General features: G+C 55.7%; 1 protein-coding gene across 1 annotated transcript in view; it reads right to left on the reverse strand.

The window, feature by feature from the left end:
* Positions 1 to 19151: 19151 nt before the first annotated feature.
* Positions 19152 to 24540, reverse strand: part of TNFRSF8 (tumor necrosis factor receptor superfamily, member 8) — a 37120-nt gene continuing 31731 nt past the window's right edge. The window contains exon 12 of the mRNA XM_012662471.1: positions 19152 to 21244. Coding sequence (XP_012517925.1) covers positions 21000 to 21244 — 245 coding nt within the window. The 3' untranslated portion in view covers positions 19152 to 20999. The remainder of the gene's footprint in view (positions 21245 to 24540) is intronic.

Genomic DNA, 24540 nt, shown 5'->3' on the forward strand with positions numbered 1-24540 from the left:
CACTGTGTAAGTATTAGTTGTGATTACTACTATTCATTTGTTCGTTTATCCTTAAACATCCTTATGGGGCTGTCTTTGGCCCCAGCACACAGGGCATTTCTGAGAGGTGGGGTGGGCAGGGTGGCAAGAGGCTGTTCTGTTCCCAGTTCCCTCACTGCAGGCTGCCTCAAGAGGTACAGAGGCCCTGCTCTGGGCCACCAACCCCACGATGGAGACCACAAGGATGGTGCTACTAGGTGCTGAGTGAGAAACTGGGAAGTGACTCCTGGGGGATGGAAAATCCCACCTCCTGACCAGGAGACTGGGAAATCACCTGGTTCCCACACGTTTCTGCGCCACGCGCCATGCCGAGGGTGCGGACAACACGACCTACAACCTTACTTCTGCAGAGAGGATCAGCTTCCAGAACAAGCATGAAGATTTCTTCTGGCCCTTATAAGCCTCACCTGGGAGCAGTTTTGAGGCCTCCCAGATCCGTAAGAGAGACCCGAAGGCCAGGAGTGGGATGTCACCTGATGAAAGCAGGGGACAATAGTTCTCCCTGGATGTCCCACACACACCTCAAACCCAGTGGGGTCCAAGTGACTCCTGCCCTCCAACAGGCTCCCCTGCCAGCTTCCCCACTCCAGTGAATGGCACCATCACCTCCCACACATGAGCGTCCTCCCGGGATTAGTTCTTGTTCTAGAACAAATTAGCTTCAGTCTCCTGTGCAACATGGAGCTTCTCCCCTTCTTCGGGACAAGCCAGGCTTGCAGGCAGGCAACTTCTGTCTTAACTCTGCCAAGTGCAGAGTTCCTGAGCCCTCGAGGGTCATGCCCAGGGGTGAGGGGTTTGGGAGAAAAGGGTACAGTGTTCCATGGCAGCCAAAGTTGTCACCCACCTGGCATTGGGGCCTTTGGGAGGCAGTTTCTGGCTCATTCTCTCTGGGGGCACTTTTGCAGCTTCCTTGGAGACCTTCTTGCTGATTGCTCTGCCCACGGCTCCCCAGCAGCACCAGGAAAGCCCAAACCTCCTGCCAGCACAGTTCACATGGCCTTTGGCTCCTACACGAATGGTGGTCTCCCGCACTTCTCCTGCCGAGGCCACCTCCCCCACCAGGAAGCACTTTGGGGTAGCGATGGCTCAAGGCTGGCTCTCCCTGGGGTCCACTGTTGCCCTGCCCTTTGCTCTGCACCTGTAGCAGCCCGGCTCATGCCCACCTAGCAGCAGGTGTCTTTATCAAGCACCTACTGTGTACCAGCCTTGGGGTGCTGGGGACTCGGCAGGGCACAAAACAGACAAGAACCTCCCATCAGCATTATGGTTCCTAAACCCCGCTTGGCTCAAGGTAAGGGGGCGTGCTCCCTCCTCGCCAACAAAGGGCAGCAGGAGGCACTCAGGAGGTCTCCTTCCCCCAAATCCTTTCTCTTTGGGAGGGGAGGGGGGGAATGGCAAATTCTGGCTGAACCAGTTAGTCTCTTAGCATGACCTGCACAGGTGGCCCAGGCCTTTCTCTTCGGGATGGGGGCTCGATCTGGACACCCACCACATTGTACCTGCCACTGGGGAATCGGTAGAACTCGCAGACAGCAGGGGTGGTCCTTTTAGCACCTGCCACAGCCCGGATCGCCTGGCCCCTTCTCTTGCCCCGCAGCCCCGCCCTGGCTCTATCTCTCACCTGTGATGCTCCAGTGGCCTCCCGACAGGCCCTGGCTGTCAGGGACTGTCCCTCTCACCTGCTCTCCTCGCTGTGGTCAGGGTCAGCCCTCAAAAGCATAATGCTCCAGATTCATTGCTCATCTGTGTTTTTTAAGCATCATCCGCTCATGCCGCTCCCCTAGTCTCGCAGGAGGGGATTTGGCAGCGTCTGGAGATATTTGGGGCCGTCGCAGTTGCAGACGGCAGGCATAGGTGCCACTGGGACCTAGCGGCTAAGGCCAGAGGTTCTGCTGAACATCCCACAAAGCACAGGATGCTCCATAATAGGGAATTCTCAAGCCCAAAATGTCGATAATGCCAAGGTTGAGACACTTGACCTAGCCCGTGGCCTCCCACAGCCTTCAGAATTGAGTTCAGCCTTCGCGTCCCGGCCTGGACTGCCTGCCGCGCAGACCCGCACCGGGACCCCCGACTCCACACGCTAACCCCTGCGCACCCGGGTAACTCTGAGTTCTCACCTCCATGCCTTTGTCCGCGCAGCTTGCTCTGCCTGCATGTCTTTCCCTCTTTGTTTGCTTGGTGATCATCTCCTTGTCCTTCCAGTCACAGCCCCAGTCTCCCTCCTCTGAAACTGACCACACCCCAGCAACCCGGGACTGGACAGACCGTTAGCATAGCACGCACCCCGGTATCATTATTCGTTGTTTACCCACCCTCTCCTCTCCTAGTCATTGTGATACTGGCGGTTATGGCGAGTCTGCTCTGGGCCAGAGGGTTACAGACATCCTCTCGCACGGGGGGCCAGCTTTATGGCAGGCTTACACATACAGCTTGTAAGGTGTACGGTGGAGTCAAACCCGGTTTGGCTGCCTCCGTAGCCACTGAGCCCTGCTCAGCTGGGCTGCCCCTCACACTGCTGGGCTGTGTGCTCCTCCAGGGCAGATGAACTTGGTCATGGTCCCTTCTGTTTAGGAGATACACAAAAGGAGGGCTCAGGAAAGTTGAAGTGAGTAAGGACAGAATACAGGACTAGTGTATACACGAGGCAACAAAGGGCTGAAGACTGAAGTGGGTGAATGAAAAATGAATGAATGAGTACGTGGATGTCAGGGTCGAGGTGCAGGAGCCCAATCCAGCCCACTCACTCCCAAGCCCTACCCGCCCCACCCAGACTCCCAGCCCCGCAGCTCAGAAAAAGCCCCATTTGCTCCGGGTAACATGCGGATTTCCAGCAGAGACAGGACTATGGCCCTCTGCTCCCCAACTCAGGGGCTGCATGCACAGTACCTGAACCCACGGCCTGGGGTTCCCTGGAGCCTTTCCTCATGTCCCAGCCCAGTCCACAGCCCTCAGGGAGCCCCCAGCCCTCTCATGCCCCAGAAAGCCAATGACTGCACTTCTGCAAGCGGGTGTGGAAGGCTCGGCCACAGCAACATGTGCAAGAACAGCCAGTCTGTCCACTAGTATTTATTGAACATCTACTATGTGCCAGGCATTCCAGTGGACTTTTTGGAGGATTGGCTCTCCAGCTTCAACGAGTATAAGGATCATCTGGAAGGATCGTTAAACATGCAATTCCTGGGCCCCATTCCCATGTCTGCTGAGGGCCCGATGAGCTGGCTTTTGCATGAGCCCCCAGGTGACTGTAGGACACCTGCTGAGAAACCGTTCAGAGGGTGTACGTGCAGCAGGTGCAGTGGCTGAGGGCGGTTTGGAAGGCTGCGCTGTGCTCAGAGGAGCAGTTTCCACTACAGAGGAGGTCTCTGTGCAATACTCTTGTCTGAGTGAGTTCCCCCAACCAGCCACAAAGCCAACTCCTTCTAACATGGCCTCCGGGGGCCCCAGTGGGATCCTGTCTTGCAGGGCTGCTTGGGTGGCAGGACCCCCACCCCCTCCCCACCAAGCCCGGTGCGCAGCCAGGGCAAGTAACTGTTTCTTGCCCCAGCTATCTCAGCGTCCTGAATGTGCAGGGCCAGGCCCGTGATGACTCATGCCCTAAAATCTTGAACAGGAAGCAGTTTTCTGTGTTAGCCACAGCCATGTAACCGCCTCCTTCATCTGTCCCTCCCTCTGCCCTCCCACCTGCCCCAGGCCACGTCTTGGGCCGAGCTGGCCATATAGAGTTGGGGGCTGGGGCACTGGACCCCGAAATGCTCACCAGCTCCCATCCCTGTCTCCTTCCAAAGAAGGGGAGGGCCTGGGGGTGGAGTTATCCCTTCCCCGCAACCCTCAAAAAAGTCCCCAGACCTCCTCCTCCCCCCACTCCACAAAAACCTCCCTGTTCTGGGATGTCTCTTCCCAGGACCCAAACCCAAAATCAGTCCCAAACCTTCTGGAGAGGACCCTCAGTTTCTAAACCAAGCAGCTAAGACTTGAGACCAGCTAAGACTTGGGAATCCCCGTTTCAGCTCCCTCCCTGTGTGACCTTGGGCCAGTGTCTACCCCTCTCTAGGCTTCAGCATCATCATCTGTAACATGAGAGGGCTGGTCTGGAACAGGGGAGGCAGGCTAGTTTCATCCTAAATGCCAGCTCCACTTAATGGTGGCTGCCTAGGGCTCTGTGCTGAGAAGGATTCTGAGGCTGAGTGTGGGCTCTGCAAGAAAGATTGTATGCACCAGTAGCTGGGTGTGCCCTGGTGGAAAGTGGTCAGTCACAGCATAATCACCTGGCCTTTGCCATCTCTGGACTAGGACCAAGTGCCCCTCCTGTCCTGAAGTTTAGGATTTTATGGCTTCCCATGAGATGTGGGGAGGTTGGGGGCAGCAGGGCTGGGCTGGATTCCAAACCCTTGCCTTTGATGGGACAAGGGGGCTGCGCCCTTCCTGCAGGAACGACTGCCGGGACCGAGGGGTTCACGGTTTGCCCTTGTCCCATGCAGGGCCTTCACCTGACGGGAAAGTCTCCTTTTCATCCTACTGCAAACTGTGCTGCTATATTTTACACCCAACAAGAACCCCTTTAACTCTGCATTATCTTTGTTTGGATTTTTCTTTCTTTTTTTTTGAAATTAAAAAAAAAAATTAAAGCATAATATAAGGAAGACATATTCCCACTACCTAGAATTGACCAGTGTTAACAACCGGGGCTGCTGTCCCTCCTCTCTGACCTCTGGCTGGCCAGCCGTGCCCGGAACCCGCGAAGCGCACTCCTGCCCTGCGGTTCCCGGTGCCTGGATCGCCCTTCCTCTAGACACCTGCGGGACTCACTGCCGCACTTCAGTGCGGTCTCCCGGGAGAGGCCTCCCTGACCCCTCGCTACAGTAGCTGCTCGACTTCTCAGAGCAGTCGCCATGATTTCCTGTTGGTCTGTTTATTGTCTGTGTCTCCCACGACGCAGGGACCTTGTCTGTTTTGCTCTCTGCGGGGTCCCTAGCACCTAGAAAGCAGCACAAAAAACCAAAAAAAAGATAGTAGACCCTCAGTAAACATTTGTTGAATTATTTTTTGCTTCAAACCCTTTTATTTTATAATTAAAAGGGTAGTCCCTGACTCCCAGCCCCGGTTGTGGTCCCCTCGCCTCTGCCCCAAAGACAACTGTGAGTCTTAAGTTTGCCACGTCTCCCTCCAGTCCGTTTTCTGCCTCCATGTATAAACGAACAATGTGGAGTTTTACGTGTACGCGTCCATGTCTACACAAACAGCGGGACACGGGCACAGAGTCTGCCCCTGCTCCTCTCTCCTCTGCTGTGGTTCGGAGAGCGTACCTTCCTGATGAGTTCAGATCCCCTTGCTCTCCCTGCCTGCCACGTGCTGCTGCGCCCTGGGCCTGACCTGCTCCGGGAATGGCCCTGGGGGGTTTGCCCTTGGGCGACCTTCCACTCACCGCTGCACTTTCGCGCACCTGTCTCCCGAGGCAGGCTGAGACTTTCTCTAGGTCGCAAACCTAGAAAGTAGAACTGCCAGGCAGGAGGTGGGTTTGCATATTTTCATTTTCACTAGGTCCTGCCAAATTCCTCTCCCAAGGGGCTGTACCCGGTTACACTCCAGCGGGCAGTGGGCCAGCGGTGAGACTCCCGCTGCTGGCATCTGCAGGGGCGTTTGATCTTGCCAGTGGGTTTCCTCTTACAGCCCTTTATGTTTTCAAAGGGCTTTCAATTCTGCCATCTCCTTTCCAGGATTCTCGGTCTCTCTGCACCCAACTCCTAACCCCTAAGCCCTCCAACCCCGCTCCCCTCCCCCTTTCCCTCATCCTCACTCTCCCCACGAATGCCACCCAGCCCCCCATTCTCCAACCCCACCCCCACCCCTGCCCCACCAGCCCTTCTCATCTCACCGGTCTCTGCACCGTAATTCTCTAGACTACGACTCAAGGACAGCCCGGCTGCCTTCCCACGCTGTATACCGTGTACTCTGGCCTCAGTTTCCCTGCCTCCCCTGGGCCCCTCCGAGTTCTCCATCTCTTTACAAACCGGGCCACCCTGGGCAGGAACAGGACTCGGCTCTGCGAGCCCCTCCTACCCCACCCACATCCCCTTTTTTGTAACTATAATAATTCCTAGGTATTTCATTACTTTGTGGCTACTCTGAATGGGTTTTTTTTTTTTTTTTTTGCATAACTTCTGTCTCATTCTCATGTTTTGGACCTCAGGTACTGAGGGGTGAGTGAATCATACCACTCAGATCTTGCTGCACTGGGCTCCCCAGGCTCTCCTCTCCATTTATTTCTCCCCCAGTCCCTGCTCCCCTCTCCCCTGCCCCCCAGCAATCGACGTGTCCTTGTAAAGCGTGGTGCTTGAATTTCTCCGGAGTAGGACTGCTGGACCCCGGAGTCTGTGTACCTACTTCGCCGATGCGGCCAGAAGTTCCTCCAGGATGGCCACACCAGTCGTGCCCCGACTAGAGAGTCCCCATCACACTCTCCCCCAAATTCAGCACTAGCCAATGTTCTGATTTTGGCCAATTCGGTGAGTGGGAAGTGGAACCTACTGTTATTTCATTTGCATTTCTCTGAATATTCGTGGGTTTGAGCACCTCTTCACTGCCTGTTAGTCATTCGGGTTTCCCCTTCTGTGAACTGCCTGTTCACATCCTTTGACCATATTTCTATTATTTCCTGTCTTTTTCTTGTAGCTTTGCAATAATTCCTTGCATATTCTAGATACTAATCCCTTGTCATTTTGAGATGTCACAAATACTTCCTCCACTCTACCACCCATTTGGTATCCTTGTTTATGATGTTCTTTATCATTCAAAAAAAAATCCCTAATTTTCGTGTAATCAAGTCCATCAGTGTTTTGCCATTTGGATCAAAGTTAAAAGGTCCTTCCCTGCCTGTACGTCACAAAGATAGTTTTCTGTGTTTTCTTTCATTAGCTTTATAACTTTGCATCCCACATCTGGGTCTTTAACACGTCTGGACTGTGTATGGTGTGTGCGCCTAGAGACCCACGCTCATTCCTCCCCACAGAGTGAGCCCCTTCCCGACACCCCTTTCCTCCTTGTCGTAAGCCCCTCTTTCTAGCTCTGAACAATCTGTTCTGTTCGATTAATCCGCTGGAGTGGCTCACAGAGCTCAGGGAGACACTTACGATTACAGGTTTATCACAAAAGATATTACAGAGGATACAGATGAAGAGGTGCGTAGGGCGAGCTCTAGGGGAAGGGGCACAGCTTCCCTCCCCTCCTGCGCGCCACCCTGCAGGAACCCCTCCTGGTCAGCTGTCCAGAAGCTCTCTGAACACAGTCCTCTTGGGTTTTTATGGAAACTGTGCAAAATGCAATTAGCCTTCAGGGTACGGGACAGACCCTCTCTGGAAGGAGGGTTTTATGATCCACAATGAGAAAGGTGAAGGAAGCCAGAGAGATTCTGTTTCCTGAGGGCTGTTCCTGAAGCCTGGTGCTCCCAAAATCATAACAACAAGAGCCTGGAACAAGGGTTGTGAGCCAGGAACTGTGGATGAAAACCAATGAGTGATCGTGAGAACACAAGAGCAAACCAGGGAAACGCACTTCACCCGACACTGAACATTCCACAAAGCTCCACTAACAAAAATCATATGGAATTAGCCTGAACCCGGAGAGGGAGGGGGTCGTGGGAACCCCAACTTGGAGCCAGTTGGTCAGAAGCTCCCGGGGCCGGGACTTGTGACTGGTGTCTGGGGTGGACGGTTTTGGGGACTGAGCCCTCACCCTGTGGGTTCTGAGACTCTCTCCAGGTAGACAGTGTAACAGATAATTGCCTGAAGCTGAGAAGCCACCCTTTAAAAGCTCTGTATCTCTGCTTAGTGTCAGGACGATGGCATTTCAGACAGGAGTCTCCATCCTCCCCCTTTGCTGGCAAAGTAACAAACTCCTCTTTCCTTCTCCTCAAACCAGTTGTTCTCACCCTGAGCGGCCTGGAGGACAAGTGCCGAGTTTTGGTAACAATAGTGCCAGACTTGGACTGGAGGACACCCAGCTGGTGTCCGCTGCTTGGAGTGTGGGGAAAAACCCTCCCCCCCACACTTCGTCACAAGTTCTCTTCTGCGACGACGATTGTTGTGGAGTTTACAGGAAGGCACCGCTGGAGGAGTGTTTTTCTCAAAGCAGCTCTTCTTTTCTTCAAAATGGACTTAATTATATAAGGATTTTTATCCTTCCAAGTACATTTTTTTTTTTTTTGAAACAGAGTCTCACTCTTTTGCCCGGGCTAGAGTGAGTGCCGTGGCGTCAGCCTAGCTCACAGCAACCTCACACTCCTGGGCTCAAGCGATCCTCCTGTCTCAGCCTCCCGAGTAGCTGGGACTACAGGCATGCGCCACCATGCCCGGCTAATTTTTTTCTATATATTTTTAGTGTCCCATTAATTTCTTTCTAATTTTAGTAGAGACAGGGTCTCGCTCTTGCTCAGGCTGGTTTCGAACTCCTGAGCTCAAACGATCCGCCCGCCTCGGCCTCCCAGAGTGCTAGGATTACAGGCGTGAGCCACCGCGCCCGGCCCCAAGTACATTTTTTGATCCATTTGTCAAGTTCCTCAAACTCCAGGTGTGATTTTAATTGAGAGTTCACTGGGTTGTCAGGTGAGTGGGGAGGAAACTGACGTCGCTGTATTCATCTATCCCGTCCACAAACATGGCGTACCCTTCATTTACTTGGAGCTGCTTCTGTGTCTTTTAATAGTTTTCATTTTTCTCTGAGCCTTTGGGTGTGACGGGGGCGAAAGGTGTCAGGCCCCTCCCTAACCGGCCACCTCCTACCTGGGCTCCCATTTGGGATTTGCGCTGACTCCAGGTGAGCCGAATGGCAGGGCCTGGTGCTTCCACCTTGTAGATCACAGCAAGCGACGCACCTGCGCCCACACAGCCAGCGGCGCGCAGGCACGTGGTGCAGGACAAGTCTCTCTGCAGCAAACCTCATTGTAACCTGAAAAGTCTGTGTCGTGGAGGATTTGCCAGGCCCCAAGGCGAGGGCTGCTGTCCAGTTGCACCGCTCATCACAGAGGTTCCACGTCACAGGTGGAGAACCGGGCTTCTTCATGTGACCCGAACACAAGGCTTTCTCCAGGCCTGGCCCTTGGGGAGGGGGAACTAACAGGCCCCTCTCACCCCATCGCCAGCCGTCCTTGTGCGCGCTGACCCCGCCAGCCCTAGCTCTTCAGACAGCCCAGCCAGGCGGCAAACCCTCGCCAGTCACATCTTCCTCGTGGCCCCTCCTAAGGCAAACAGTTTTCCCCAGCCTGTCCTCACCTCACCTTCCAAAAGGCTTCCTCCCACTGAGACCCCCAGGCAGTTGAGACACAAACAATTCCCCACAACTGAAATAAGACAGCCTCCCAGTCCTGATGCTGAGCCATCCTTCATGGCTCAGCTCCAAGCTCACCTCCTCCAGGAAACCCTCTGGGATTTTTCCAGCCCACAGGGGTCTCTTGCTTCAGAGCTCTTCCTCAGTTTGTCGATCTGTAGGAGGGCAACGTAGCTGTGTTGCCCCCAGGGCTGGTTGTGAGGAGTTAATGAGATGATACATGAAAAGCACCTGGCATGCAGTGAGCGCTCAATAAATAATGGCTCATCTGTGCGGAATGTATTCAGGGAAAAAGAAAGAAAAAGTGGAAAAAAAAAAAGAATAAATAATGGCTTTTAGGATGAAAACTCAGGTTGTAAACAAATCCAAGGGGAGCCACTCCAAAGGAAGGGTGCTGGGGAGGGCGTGCTCCCCACTAACTTGTCAACTCACCTCCCCCTGAGTTGCACCCCCAGAACGCTTAGCCCCATGGTCTGACCCAGACTCCGCAGAATAATGTGCACAATTTAAAATGTGAAGTAGGCAAAGGTGATTCCCTAATGCAGCACAGGCGCCAGGAAGGAGCAGGTCTTGCGTCTAACGTGAAAGAACAAGAACTAAGGGCAGGAGAGTCTGGAAGTTCCACCCAGAACTGCCAGGAGCAAATCCCGAGTGGGGGCTGCAGGAGGTCAGAGTGATGCGTGCCCATGGCCCCAGGCACGGGTTTCTACCAGCATTTGCAACAGCGACAGGAAAAGGATTTTAACAGTGCGAGGAGAGCTGTGAACGAATACCTGTAACAATCAGAACCCTAAGTCGGGAGATTATTTTGTTAATAAATCATTGGGGGTAATTTTTAAGAGCTACTTAGAAGGAAGGGAAGAAACTGAAACGTTTAAGTGGTTATCATGGGTAATGAGATTGCACACAATTTTTATTGTTTTCCTTATACTTTTTTCAGTTTTTATTAATTTTTCCCCCAGATTACATTACCTATCTATTTATAAAGTTCCTTTATTTTTATTTTGAAGGCACCGGCAGCCTGGATTCTGGTGCTGATGCCACTGATTCTCTGCGTGACCCCAGGCACATGTTTCTCCTGCCCAGGCCTCAGTTTCCCACCTGTACTGTGGGAGGGAGGGGTTGCACGGGGCTATGAGGCGTGGAGTCACGAATCCCTCGTGCGCAGCGGCCCCCTGCGCACGCCGCTTCCTCCAGGCTGTGTCAGCACCCGCCTCCCCGCCACCAGCCCAGCGGCCCACGAGACAGAGACGTGAACCAGCACGTTTTCCTCCTTAGCGAGGCCTCGGCTCAGAGTGCGAGCAGACAGGGAGTAAAGAAGGAGTGACAGAGTGAGGGGGGCAGTTCCCTGCCGGGCTGGACATGGGCGGCTCTGGGCCCGTTTCCCTGACTCACTGCCCAGCCCGCCCTTTGAGAACTGCAGCCCGTGAGACCGGCCCTCTGCTCACCAGCGAGGAGTGCGCAATGTCGGCGTCGCTGACCTCATTTCCCCGGCAACTTTTCCTCTCCCCAATTCTAAAGGAGGAAGAAATAAGTAATTTTCCCCTGGTATGATTTCCCAGTCTTCACTTATTCAGAGGTTTCTGTGTATGTGCGTGGACTCCTGCCCTGAGCAGAGCTGGGCAGGGTTGGACGTGGATGACTCAGAGGGGCGCGCTCCCTGCGGCAGCCTGCGGAGAGGGGACAAAGCCGCCCTAGCTGAGGAGCCCTGGGGGCTTCTGAAGAAGGTGGCAGTGACTTGGCCACTTCTAGTTTGTCCCCAGGTGAAGTCTGTCTTCAGGATCTCACTCCTAGGAAGCTGGAGCTCCCCCAAACCCAGGGCTGTCCTGCCTGCCCTGCAGACTTATTGAGCACCTACTGTATGCCAGGCAGAGTAGCTGCTGCCCCTTTGCCCACAGTCCATGGAGAGCCTGCTCCTGGCTGTGGGCCCCAAAGGAGGACCCCAGGAACCTGCAGCCCCAGGGAATGAGCGGTGGAATTTCAGGCACCAAGAAGCCTAACAGAAAAGGCTGTTGGGACGGTTGGGCTATATCAGAAGGGGAAAAAGCCACCAACTTTGCCATCACCTAGACTTGGGTTCGAGTCCTGGCCAGGCCGTTTACTAGTGTACAGCCTTGACCTTGGCCAAATCACTTCACCTCCCTGAGCCTCCATTTCCTCATCTGTAGAATGGGGATCAATAACCTCTGCTTTACGGGGATGCTGTGAGGATCAGAGATTGCGTCTACAGTGCCGGGCACCTAGCAAGTGCTCGATAAATTCAGACTCAGAACTTGATGCAGGCCATGTAGTCTGCCTTCCCAGAAGGGAGCCTGGGTCCCCCAGGTACAGGGGAGGGTTCGCCTGTGAAGTTCCCGAAGGCTCAGCCTTGCTCTTCCCCTTCACACTGGAAGGAAACCCCCCTCGGGCCCCAATTCCCCTGCAGCTCCTCTCCCTTCCTGAGGCTGTCGCAACTTCCCACCGGCGGCCCAGCCCAGCGCTTCCAGCCTCCCTCCCGGTGCCTACAGACCAGCTTCCAGCCGTGAAACCGCCTGCATCACGCACCCCTTTCTGAGAAAGCGAGAGATGCAAGTGCGAGGGGTGGGGGGCAGTGTCCACCCCACACTCACATCCCCGAGCCCTGGCCACACTCATGACCCATGCCGAGGGCCCTGCACGCCACCAGCCAATGTGCCCTTTATAAAATACCCTTTATCGTCCATCTCCAGAGGTCAGGGCTGTGTCTCCCCAGCACCCAGCAGGGCACAGAGTTTGAGCTTGATAAACATTTTTTTAACAAATTAATGAATGAGCTCACTCCTTACAACATCTCTTTGGGGAAGGTACTCTTATTAAACCCATTCTACAGAGGCGGAAGCTGAGGCCCACCATGTAGGCGAGATGCCATCCCCTGGGCTCTGGAGCTCTGCTTACCTGGTCAGAGCTCATATCACACTTGCGGCCATTGCCTGACCCCACAGGCTGGCCTCCCAGTCGGGCTTTGACCCCCTGAGAGTAGCACGGTTGATCCTCCACCTTCCGGCCTCACCATGTTCCCCGGCACCCAGCACAGTGCCTGACACATAGTAGGTGCTTCTTACAGATCTGTCACTTGAGCAACTGAGTGGCTGAATAAATGAATGAATTCACCTTTTCAGACAGGATATTTTTTATGAGGCTTCTGGAACTTGGCCCTCACAGAGGTCCTGGGCCTGGATGTCCTGGAAGGCTTTATGAAGGAGGAGAAAGGTGAGGTTGAGGTATTAAGCAGAGATTTCCTGGTGAGATGTGCCCTCTGTATTAGGTGACTGAGGGGACACAGTTGGGTCTCAGAGGAGGTTTGGATATGGGAGCTGTGGGAGGTAACAGGGAGGGTCAGATTGGCGGACTTTGGCCTGTTGGCACTGGGGAGCCATTGAAGGTTCTATGAGCCTAGCCAGAGCTGGGCTTTGAAAAGGAAAGTTGAGATGGAATCCAAGAGGCAAATTCCATTACCTGTGCACTTACTGAGCCCTGTGGATGCCTGCACAGTGTTCTACAGTCCTGGGACTAGGGGCTAGGACCTCAGCATAGTGGTGACCCTGGCCTGAGCCACAATGGAGCAGCATGGACAAGTGGTTGGAAACTCGGACTCCTGCCAGGTGGCCTGGGTGTACCACTTAGCAGCTGTGTGACCTTCGGCAAGTGACTTAACTACTCTGTGCCTTGGTTTCCTCACCTTAACATAGGGGTAATGATAGTAACCACTTCCTAGGGCACTGTGAGATTTCAATGAGAGATTACAAAAAGCCTCAATCAGTAGTAGTTCTTACTGCCTTTCTTACTAACCTGTGACTTCCCGGGTGGCAGTGAGGGAGCCTTCTCCTCTCTTTTGTCAGAGCCGGGCCCAGATGGGCACACAGTGGCTCTCAGGGAACCTTCGATGAATGAACCTGGCCCAGGGAAACTTGGGCCACCTTGTTAGTGCCCCAGTATTCACAGCAGGTCTTCCGCCCTGGGTGAGGGACCCTCCCTTGATACGGGCAGACGCGATGGGTATTTCCTGAATAAAGTGTAATTGCAGCGAAAAACAGCCTCCCTCTCGACAGCCTGTTCTTGCATAATCTGCCCACAGCGCTCTGCAACTTCCTGACCAGGCTCTGCGCAGCCCAAAGGGGAGCCCCCATCCTGCCCTGGAAGGTGCCAGACTCTGTCCCCCTCCTCAGGGGAGGCCTGGCAAGACCTCTGGGAGCCTTGGTTTCCCTGTCGAAAAACTAGACAGGAACTAGATTCAAGTGTTCTCCAATTGGACAGATGCAGGCTTGAATTCTGGCCCTGCCGCATTCTGACCACATGGGTCCCTGAACGCACAGGTCAGTCCCACGGTCCAGAGCTCACACTCCGGAGACAAACAAATTTGGATTCAGATTCCAGCCAGGTGAGCTTGGGATTTCAGCAGTTTATTTAGCTTCCTTGAGACAACTCCAGGAACAACGATGGTAAAATTATAGACAGGATGAAATGAGGCAGTATGTGAAGTGTTCGGCACAGTGCTTGTCACAGAAGATCTCGGAATTCTTTGATGCCCCTCCTAGCGAGGGGTGGGGTCTGTAGTCTTCCTCCTTGAGTCTGGGCTTGACCAGTAGAATGTTACTGCTCCACCAATACAACATGGCAAAAGTGAAGGCTGTGCCAGTTTCCAGGCCCATGTTTTAAGATCCTGGCAGTTTCCACTTTCTACCTCTGGAGTTGTTGGCTCCAGGGACTCAGCCGCCATGCTGTGAGGAAGCCCAAGCAGCTCCATGAACAGAAACTAACAGCCAGCACCAACTTGCCAGCCCTCTTGGCAGTGGATTCTCCAGCTCCCGTCCCGCCGCCCCTGCTGGTGCTGGGTGAGCAGAGAGGGGCTTTCCCTGCCGAGCCCAGGCCAAACTGCAGATGTGTGAGCACAATAAATGACAGTTGTTGTTCTAAGCCACTAAGTTTTGGGGTGATTTATTATGTAGCAAGAGATGACCAGGACAGTTGAGTCAGTTACTAGTCATTTAACATTTTGGAAAAATGGGGATAGACGTGCTCAGCTATAGGGCTTCTGTGAGGTTCCATGGTGATGGATGCAAAGGGCTTTGGCACTGAGTAAAAGCCTCATAAACAATTTCCCTGCTCCTCCATGCAGGACCAGATACATAATTCGTGGGACCCTGTGAAAAATGAAAACTCCAGGCCCCTTCTTCAAAAATTAGTGATCCTCTCACGACGGCAATGGCAGAGCATTCAACCAAGCACAGGGCCCTTCCGAGCGTGGGGTCCTCTGGGACTGCTCGGGCTCGGGGCTGTGGGGCTGTAGATGCCCAGTCGCTATGATATTCTCGTCTGCTCCAATTACAGGGGCTGCTTCGACTCTTGCAAAGCTGCCTCATAAATGAGAACCCAACCCTCTCACCGCCAATTTTTTTTTTTTTTTTTTTTGAGACAGAGTCTCACTGTGTTGCCCAGGCTAGAGTGCCGTGGCATCATCCTCGCTCACAGCAACCTCAAACTCCTGGGCTCAAGCGATCCCCCTGCCTCAGCCTCCCGAGTAGCTGGGACTACAGGCATGTGCCACCAACCGCCAATTTTTTAACACCATTTTTTTTCAAGGAAGAATGAAAATCAATAAGCAATCTTTACTGCTCCCTTGGCCTAGACCGTGATTCCCCCCAGCCCAGCCCCAACTTCCAGCTAGAGCTAGAGCTGTCTCCATCACATAGCACCCAGCTGGGACCTCTGTGGGGCTCAGTTTTGCCATCTGTAAAATGGGAGGCTTGCTCTCGACCTGTCTTCCTTCAGGGATCCTCGGGTAGGGCAGAGAATGGAATACAAGACGCTACCGGGAATGTAACTGGCGATTCGATCGTCAGGCAGTTCTCCTGCAGAAGTCCTCTGGACCGCCTGTCCTCCCCGGCCCCGCGTCTCCCTGGACCTGAGAATCGCACACACCTTCAAGGAAAGCTGCTTCAGGGTACAAGGCTCCGGCTACATTCTGGGTAGGTTAGCTCCATGTCCCTCCCGTCCATTCAGAGGACTCAGAAAGGCACACCTGGCCTGCCATTTGACCTTGGGCAGGTGACCCAGCCTCTTGCAACTGTCCCTGCCTCTCTATAAAAGGAGAATAAAATCGACCTCCTTCCTACCTTCCAGCTGCGGTGACCTGGAGGTGAAAGGAACCTTGTCCAGGAGGCACAGCGCCGGGCAATACCCACAGTATAAACACAACCCCTGACCATGGAGGCAGCTGGGCCCCTGAAAACAGGGAAGGATTTAGAATCACAGAGGTGGGGGGTCAAATCCTAGCTCTGGCGCTTCCTGGCTGTGTGACAGTGGGCAGCTTGCTTCACCTCTCTGAGCTCCAGTTTGTGAAAAGGAGCACTGCTCCCCGGCCTATCTGCCGTCCGGGGTTATAGTAAGAAGCCCGGATGCGCACAGAACGGGGAAAGGCTCGGGCAAATTCTCAAGCTCTTAAAATGCAGCTCAGGGTGACTGTCACCTACTGAACACAGCACGTGCCCGGTACTGGGCTAAGCCCTTTACCCACACTGCCTCTCAGCCTTGCGGCCATCTCGCAGGGCAAACGTTGGGTCGATTCGGCAGATCTGGAAGCGCAAGCTGAAAGCGCGTGAGGACTTCGTTTGAGGCCGTGCAGCTGGGACGTGGCTGAGCCGGAGGCCGACCCCTCACCAGCCCACCTGCCCAGCGCCACAGCTCCCAAGCCACCGTACTGAAACGGCAATGCCGCCACGAGGGCTGCAGGGTGAGGGAGAGAGCGCAGGCCACCGCTGACACTGTGATGCTGAGATAACTCGTGGCTCGTGCCTCACAAAACAGATGCCACATCAAAACACAGCGGCCTCCAGCCTCCCCAGGATTTTTTGGTTTGGTTTTTACTCTCCTGGAAGACACCCAAAGAAAGGGGAAGCTAGACTGCCTGACTCCTCACCTCCTGCGATGACATCAGCCACAGGCCTCTAGCTGCAATAGTGACCAGGAATGTTGTCTTAGCCCTCTGCCCTTTCTGAGAAAACGAATCCAACTGCTTCCTGGCTACCAGCAGCCACGGCCCATTTCCCCAGCTTCCCTCTGCAAGAGATTCAAACAACCTTTGCGCCCCTGCTTCGGCCTTCCCGCTCTCTGCTGGATAATACCGGAATGTCTGTTGTTCTAATAGGAGGCAAATAGAAATAGACATAAACTAATGTTCTTACACTTAAATCTAAGTGCCTCACAATGACCCCCCCAGGCCCTCCACGGCCAGGCCTCCCTGGCCAACCTCTTTTCTCTCTCTGCCTCACTCGCTATGCTGCTTCTACGGTGTTTTTCCTGAATCTCAAGGCCAAGGGCATCCCCACCTCGGGACCTTTGCACGGGCGGTTCCCGCCTTCCAGAGCTCTCTGCCTTGTCACATCTCCCAGGCTGGGCTCCACGGGCACCTCCCCAGAGAAGCCTTCCTCAACACCTGGCCAGAGGTGACCCTTCCCTCCAGACACTCTGCCACAGTGCCCACCTGGGGCTTCTTGCAGCGCATGGCACAATCTGACTCTGGAATGACCTTGTGCACTAACTTGATTAGGCGCCATCATCTGTCCTGTCCCCTGCACGCAGGACCCATGAGAGCAAGTCCATGCACTGCCACCCTCTGCAGCTGGACCTGGGCCCAGCTCACTGTCTGCGTTTCGGAAAGAAGGGAGGAAGGGAGTCCACTCTTTAACTGAGGAAATATCTTGAGCAGCAGTGTGGTGCAATGCAGTTTGGAAAGTACTAGAACCACGAGTGGGAGGTCCAGAGGGTCCCAAAGCTGTTTACACACATGCCAGGGGCTACAGACACCCAACAAATAGCCAGTCCTGTGACTGATCTGAAGGGTTCTTGGGGCACCCCACAGAGCAAGAAGAGGCCTGCCCACTGTGGACGTCTCCATGACAACTTGGCCCCAGGGGAGGCCAGGTCGCCAGTCCAGCCCGAAAGCCCTGGTTAACCTTAATGAGCTAAATAAAGCAGGCTTCGGTGGGCCGGCCTGAGAACCACCCACCAGTGACAACTCTTTTCTTGGAGAAAAGCGTTCCGAGCCCAGTGCCCTCTTGAAGGTGACATGCTTGTAAGTTGAAGGGGGTTGAATTCTGCAGGCACAGAAAGGGCCGACTCTTAGGCCGGGCGCGGTGGCCCACGCCTATAATCCTAACACTTTGGGAGGCTGAGGCGGGAGGATTGCTTGAGGCCAGGAGTTCGAGAAGGTGCCTACTCTTGGCAAGTGGCTGCCAGGCTGGAATGAGGACAGAAGCTGCCACTCAGCACAAGCTACACATCAGGTGGCATCTTAGGGAAGCCCCACAGCCCCGTCAGGTGGGATTGCTGTCCCTGTCTCACAGATGACAAAACTGAGCCTCAGAGAGATCAAGGAACCGTAACCAAGATCACCCAGCTGGCAAGTGACGGAGCTGGGATCTGAACCTGTGTCTGACCCCAGAGCGCCACCACCATCCGTAAGCTGCTGTTGTCTGCGTCCTGGCAGTGGAGAGTGGCGGCCAGGCTTCTCCGCCCCGCGCCTCGCTCACACCCATTGCCCCACCATTGCTCCTTTGGCTCAGCCTGGGCAAGGGTCCCAGGGGGTGCACCCAGCATGGGGTGCCGGCTCAGGAGGAGGGCCCTGGAGGAGGGTGCAGGGGCGCAAGATGTGCTCAGCCAGCTTCTCCTTAGGCCCAAGGAGCTGCCCTTGAAGGTTTAACACTCTCACCTTGCCTTCTTGTCAAGAGGCACTCACAGGTTTAAGCTTTGCTCATGGGCCCTGGCTGTGAATCTGGTCCCCCCAACCCATTCTGGTCCAAGCCCCTCCCACCCCACACTCCCCCCAAGTCAGAGGATCAAGGAAGGGGGTGGAGGAGAGAAGGCACCCGGGGAACTGCAGCCGGAGGGCCACCTCTCATCCCCGCACAGGTTTCAGTTCTTCTTAGCCCAACAAATCAGTGCCGGGTGACCATGGGACAAAGACGACCAGGACCCAGGCCCGGGTCTTTAGGACCTCACTGTTGGGGGGTGGGGTCCAGACAGAGAAAGAGAGAGAGACGCTTGGGGGACTCAGTCCTCTTGTCCCTTTTTGGGGACTGGCACCAGGCCTCGGAGATTCTAAGAACCACAGAAGACTTTACAACCTACAAACCTGCCTTGGGAAACAATGGTTTCTCTTTGAAGGCAATAGCTTCGGTTTGACACTCCTCACTCACTGCCACTCCCTGATCACAAACGTTCAGGAAGAGGTGTGTGTGGGAGGGTTCTTTACAGCCTGCGAGTTGCACACCGAGTAGCAGGGGCCTTGTCCATCTGCCATCTGCCTGCCCAGATGTGGGAAGAGCCCACCATCACTGGGCAGGGCAAGTCCCCCGGGGCCAGGACTGACCACAGGGCAGCCGGTGGCTGGTTCAGTAGCTGGGCTGGAGCCCTGGGGATGGGGCGGGCAGGGTCTGTCCATGGCCCTTGGTTTCCTCCACCCCACAGGGGAGCCACAGGGCAGGGGGCACATGCCGGGGAGCCAGGCTGGCTGCCTGTGGTAGAAGCTGGCCCTAAAGTGCCCCTGAGCTGTGCCCAGGGTGACAGGCACAGAAGGCTCACTTATACCCTTGGTCCTCTCCCGGCCTCCCAAGGCTCAAGCCCTCACGCCGATCTTGGAGACCCCATTTTGCAAAGCTATGGGGCTGCTCAGCCCAGCCCAAAGGGCAGAAGGCCGTGGAGAGGCCGGAAACCTTTCCTCAGATACCCAAAGGGAGCGTTGTGACAACAGTGGCTTTATTCTGAGCACCCCCAGGGGCAGGCCTTGGACCAGGAATGGCAATGACATGGAGGGAAAATTCCCCTTTTCCAGCAACGGGGAGGGCTGCCCCAGCAGGTAGCGGGCTCCTGTCCCCAGAAGTGTCCAGTCCATCAGAGACTGGCGGCCTCGGCGTCTGGGGTGCAGGCCGGGGCTGCAGAGGGGATGCCTGCCTGGGGGAGAGGCTCCTGCCCCCACCCCCTGCTCAGATGTTCTCACATACTCTCAATTTCGGTGATAGTTCCCTCAGCCTTACAATTCTTCATTTTTATGGGATATTAAGGATTTTTAGAGGGTCAAAAATTGTGCAAAGGGCCACTAGGCAAGGGAGTGCATTATTTTGTCAAAATGTGTCAATATCCAGTGTCCAGGGTGCCAGACCGCCTGTCCGGCGCGAGTGTGGCGTCCAGTGCACCACGCAGCCGCAGCGCCGGGGGCGCAGAGACACCCGCTCCATCCTCGCACAAGGGTTTCGGCAAATGGCATCCGCCGCACTTAAACTTCCTCTGGCCAATGTCCAGGCTCTGCTGTAACCACCTCTCGTAATGCCCCAGCCTCTCCAACTTTCCCCAAAACACCTTCGCAGTTTCAGAAACTACCCTCGTGATTCCTGACCCGGCCCCAACTTCCTCCAGAGCTGGCGGGCTGGAGAGTAAACAGCAGCGTTCCCATCTGCCTCCAGACGGTAAGTCCAGGAGTCTCCAGGCTGCGCGGATGTGTCATCTGCCACTTGCTTGTTTATGCAGCTGGAGGCCCCGGGGAGGGGCCAGGAGACTGGATATCAGCGAGCTTTACTCCTTAGTGTGAAATGCAAAACTCCTGAAATCCACACTGAACCCCAACACTCTCTCATCTCCTACAGCCCAGAATACGGCAGGAGGTCTGGGGGAACCTAGGGCTTCTCGACAGCCACTCCCCCGCGGGTGCAGAGCAGCAGGACCGAGACGCAGGGCTGGTGCCGGTGCATCCGCAAGCACGTGCCAGGTCCAGGGAAGGGGCTTCTTCATCTCCCAAGTCAGAGCAGTCAAGGACCCCAGGCGGGGCCCACAGTTCCCCGTCTCCGTGTGGGGAGCGAGTCCCCGGCCGGGGCAGGAGCGCTGCGGCTGCTGAGGGGCTGCACACATCTGGGTCCCGAGATGCCTCCTGCTCAGGGACTGGTGGGGACATTCTGAGACTAGTGAATTGGTCCTGGGCCCTGTGGGGGCTATGGAACAGGGAAGGGGGGCAGCGCCAGGAGGGTCCTGCTCAGCCCAGGCCGGGGTTGGGCCAGGCTGGGCCTCACCCTGCTCAGAGTGCCATGTGGCAGCTACGGCTGAGATTGTGCCAGCTGGTGATGCCCCCTCCAGTTCCCTTCTGACTCAGAAGAAACCACTAGTCGATGGCTCCGTGCCCACTGGGGGCCACAGTTACAGTAACTAGGGGCTGGTGGCATGCCAACAAGGCCCTGTGGGCATCACCTGTGGGGCTCAGGGATAGAGGGGAGTAGGGGTACAGTCGGGGGCCTGGAGCCAGCCTGGCAGCCTCTCCCTCAATGGGATCTGGGCCTGGTGGCCAGTGCTGTTCTTAGCAGGGCCCAGTCCCTGCCGTCTGTCTGCTGCCCCAACCAACATCACCACTTGGATGCAGTCCCCTTGGAGTGTCTCTTCTGTACAAGCCCTGGATGCCTGAGGTCTGGGTCAGGGGGCAGCTAAGTGGGCGAGGCAGGCAGAGGCCACCAGAACCCCGGCACTGAGATGCTGGAACCTCAGTTCAGGCAGGCCTCTGCCCTCAAGCTCGGTGCCACCAGTGCCACCCTGGCCTTGCAAAAGGCACCTCACTGCCTCCCAGTCCCAGCCCAGGCCAGGCCTCACTTCCCAGAGGCAGTTATGGGTAAGGGGTCCTCCTTCCCCTCCTCCTCCACTGAGAACATGATGTCCCCGCAGCTGCCCAGAGGCGGTTCTGTCTCCTGCTCGGGGTAGTGGGGAACATGGTCCGCTTCCAGTTCTTCCTCAAGCTCAGGCCCTGCCGGCCCTGCCAGGGCCTGGCCCTCAGGCAGCTCGGCCTTCACGGTCCCCACAATCACTGTGTCAGCCTTCATGATGTAGATTTTCTCTGCAAGGCAAAAGGATGTGTGAGGTGAGCAGATCACAGCCCTGGGCAGTGGGGAGCAAGCAGGCAGATGAGGGGCTGAGGCCCAGTTCCACCACTTCTGCTGGGTGACTTCAGGCAGATGACACAGCCTCTCTGATGCACAGTAAGCCTCGCCAACCTTACAGATGTCCTGTGGCCCAGAGGAAATGCCACAGCTAGGAGCCGTGCCTCGAAGGGTTAAAACCAGCCCTCTTGGTACTGAAGGGGGCTGCCCAGGACTCTCTCGGCCTTCTTCAGGGAGGGTAGGGAGGAAGAGGACACAGTTGGGAGAGACAGTAAGCCGTGAGAGGGAACAGGCAGGGATGTCGCTAGCAAGAGCACCAGTGGACGCTGGTGGAGCTGAGCACGTGCCGGGCGCCTCCACACACGGGCTCCCGAATCCTCGGCACTCAGCGCCCCCATTTGACAAACAAGAACCCGAAGCTCAGAGAGGTTAAACGATCTGCCCAAGGTCAATGTAGTCAGGAGAAATCCCAAGAGCAACACCCTGCCTGGCTGCCCTTCCTGCTCCTGTCCGTGTGCCTAAAGCAGAAACCTGGGGTGACCAACTTGTCCCAGTTTGGCCGGGATGTTCCTGGGTTTAGTATTGAAAGTCCCAAGTCTTGGGAGCCCCCCTCAGTCCAGGCAAACCCAGCCAGCTGGTCACATCCCACAGAAACCTCAGCCCGTCAATAAGCAGCAGCAGCGGCGGGTGATTCAGACGGCTTTGCTTGGCGCCGTGTGTTTCAGGGTTCATTGCTCAGAGCTGTGCCTGAGAGCACACAGTAGGTGCTGGGTAGATCTCACTGGGACAGACGGCCGAGCCCAGCCCATCAGAGGCACAATCCCTTGAGGTCCTCACCACAGTCTGATGTGGGGGTTTCTGGTGTGGCCTTCTGATGGAGGGGGCCCTGGAGGCTCGGGGCAGTACAGCGGTGGAGAAGCTGGGAGTGGGGAAGCCCGGGCTTGGCCCGACAGCTGACTCTGTCCCCCAGCAGCCCAGCTGGCCTCGGGCTCAGAGCAGGGCCAGCCCCCGGCTGCTCCGCCCCGGGCTCTGAGGGTGAGTGGCCAATCTCTAGGGCGAACTCGAGAGCTGGGGTGGGGCAGGGGCTCAGGCACTCTTGCCTCTCTGGGTAACCCAGGTACACCTCTCAGATTCAGGAACCCTAAAAACATGCTTGAGGCCTCCTGCACCCTCAACCCCATTGCATAATGCCAGTTCTTCTATTTTGGTTTTGAAGACTCCCAGGAAACAGAAATGTTCAAAATAGCAGCAAGAACTAGAGGGAAGGCCAAAGGAGTGGACATTGTGGGCCGGGTGTCCCCCAGACCCCAAAACGGAGAGCAGGGCCTCAGGCCTCAGCCCACGCCTCCATCAAGGCCTGTAGGAACCCCGACCAGAAGAGCCGGGCAAAAGATGGGAACCACGGGTGGTGAAACAGGGGACCCCTGGAGGTGAAAGAAGGCCGCAAGGCGAACAGACAGGCAGACAAAAGAGATGAGAGGCGGGTGGAGTAGAGTGGGAGGGAAGTCGGGTGGGCTTGTCTAAGCAGAAACAGCCCAAGCCTCACCCCACCCCAGAGCTCCGGAATCCAGAGAATTTATCTTGGTGGGGGCTGGGGTAGGGGAAGGGGCTCCCCTGCCTGGTGCCCCGTGGGGAGGAATGAAGCTCAGGCCTGAGTTTGGTCCCTCTTGGGAACTGGACGGGAGGGAGGACGCTGGTCTGGGGTGGTATCAGGCAGACAAGGGGGTCATCCACGTCTTGGGTGTCCTAGAGAACCTCCAAAGTGTCCCCTCCCCCCACCCCGCTCACCAGCCAGGCTTGCAGGCTGCTCAGGGAAGGCTGCCCGCCCCAGTGCAGCGGCCCTGGGAGCCTGGTACCACCTCTGCCCTCCCCACCCCGCCCCACAAACTATTCCAATCCCCACCCCGGAATTCCAGGCACTGCACTCAGCATGGACTCAAATGGTCCAATTAGGACTTCTTAGGAAATCTGAAGAAGGCTTTGGCAGTATTTCCCAAACTACATACTTTTCAGATAAAACTTCCTGAAAGCTACAATTCCAAGTTTGAATTTGTCACAGAAGACTCTGCCCTAAAGAGTTCTAACCACCAGCATCTGCCATAGAAATGTGTAGGACAATTACAGTTGCCTCTTCGGTATTATCTGAGCACCAGTCACCCTTCCAGAGAGGACAGAGATGGGGCCCACCGAGGCCCTGCCCCCAAGGAGCTCACAGCCAGGTGGAGGTGAGGGAAAGGCTATGACCATGCAGTCACAGTGTGTGACCAGGACACTGGGGAGGGGCAGCCCGGGGTCTCAGGGAACACAGCAGAGGGGCATCTGGCCTAATCAGGAGATTGCAGAGGGCACGGAAGGCTTCCTGGAGGAGCAGGTGGCAAATAAGCAGCGTCCCCCAAGACATCAGGCATTAACTAGATTCAAAGGGGTGGAGTCGGCTGTTCTAGGTGAGGAAGCAGCTCCCACTGAGAAGCTGAGGAGTGAGAGAGGGACCCCTCCACTCCACTCGGGAGACTGCCATGAAGAGGGAGGGGCAGACCGTGGGGGTGGGAGGCAGGTGAGTCTAGCCAGCATGTGACCAGCCTTGAATGCTGGGACGAGAATGCTGAAATTCATCCTAAAGGTAATGGGAACTGCTGGAGGGTTTTACGCAGGGGTGCAGGCAGGTATATATTTTGGGGAAAACTCTCTGATTGTACCACGGTGGAGAAAAGAAAGAGAGGAGGCAGGGAGACTCTTGGGAGGCCAAAGCAGAGCGTTCGTCCAAGCTAGAGGGCAGCTGCAGCTGGGAAGTGCTGGGCACCTGGCCCACGTGGCCTCTGTGCTTCTGCAGACCAAGGACTTCAGTGCCCAGCAGACATGGGGGCGAGTCCCAGCAGTGCCACTTAGCCATGGGAGAGGGAAAGTCATCTCACCCCTCTGAGCCTCAGCTTCCCAACTGTAAAATGGGGAGAAATACACCATCCTCAGAAGGTGGTGTGACGGCCAGGCACAGGGGCTCATGCTTGTAATCCCAGCACTTTGGGAGGTGGGAGGATCATTTGAGGCCAGGAGTTCAAGATCAGCCTGGGCAACATAGCAAGACCTCATCTCTGCAAAATATTAAAAAATTAGCTACTTGGGAGGCTGAGGCGGGAGGATTCCTCGAGCCCAAGAGCTCACGGCTGCAGTGAGCTATGATTGCACCACGGCTCTCCAGCCTGACACAGCAAGACCTTGTTTCTTAAGAAAAAAAAAAAAGAAGTGGTATGACAAT

This window comes from Propithecus coquereli, unplaced genomic scaffold (assembly GCF_000956105.1).
Source record: "Propithecus coquereli isolate 6110/MARCELLA unplaced genomic scaffold, Pcoq_1.0 Scaffold77, whole genome shotgun sequence".
NCBI classification, from domain to species: domain Eukaryota; kingdom Metazoa; phylum Chordata; class Mammalia; order Primates; family Indriidae; genus Propithecus; species Propithecus coquereli.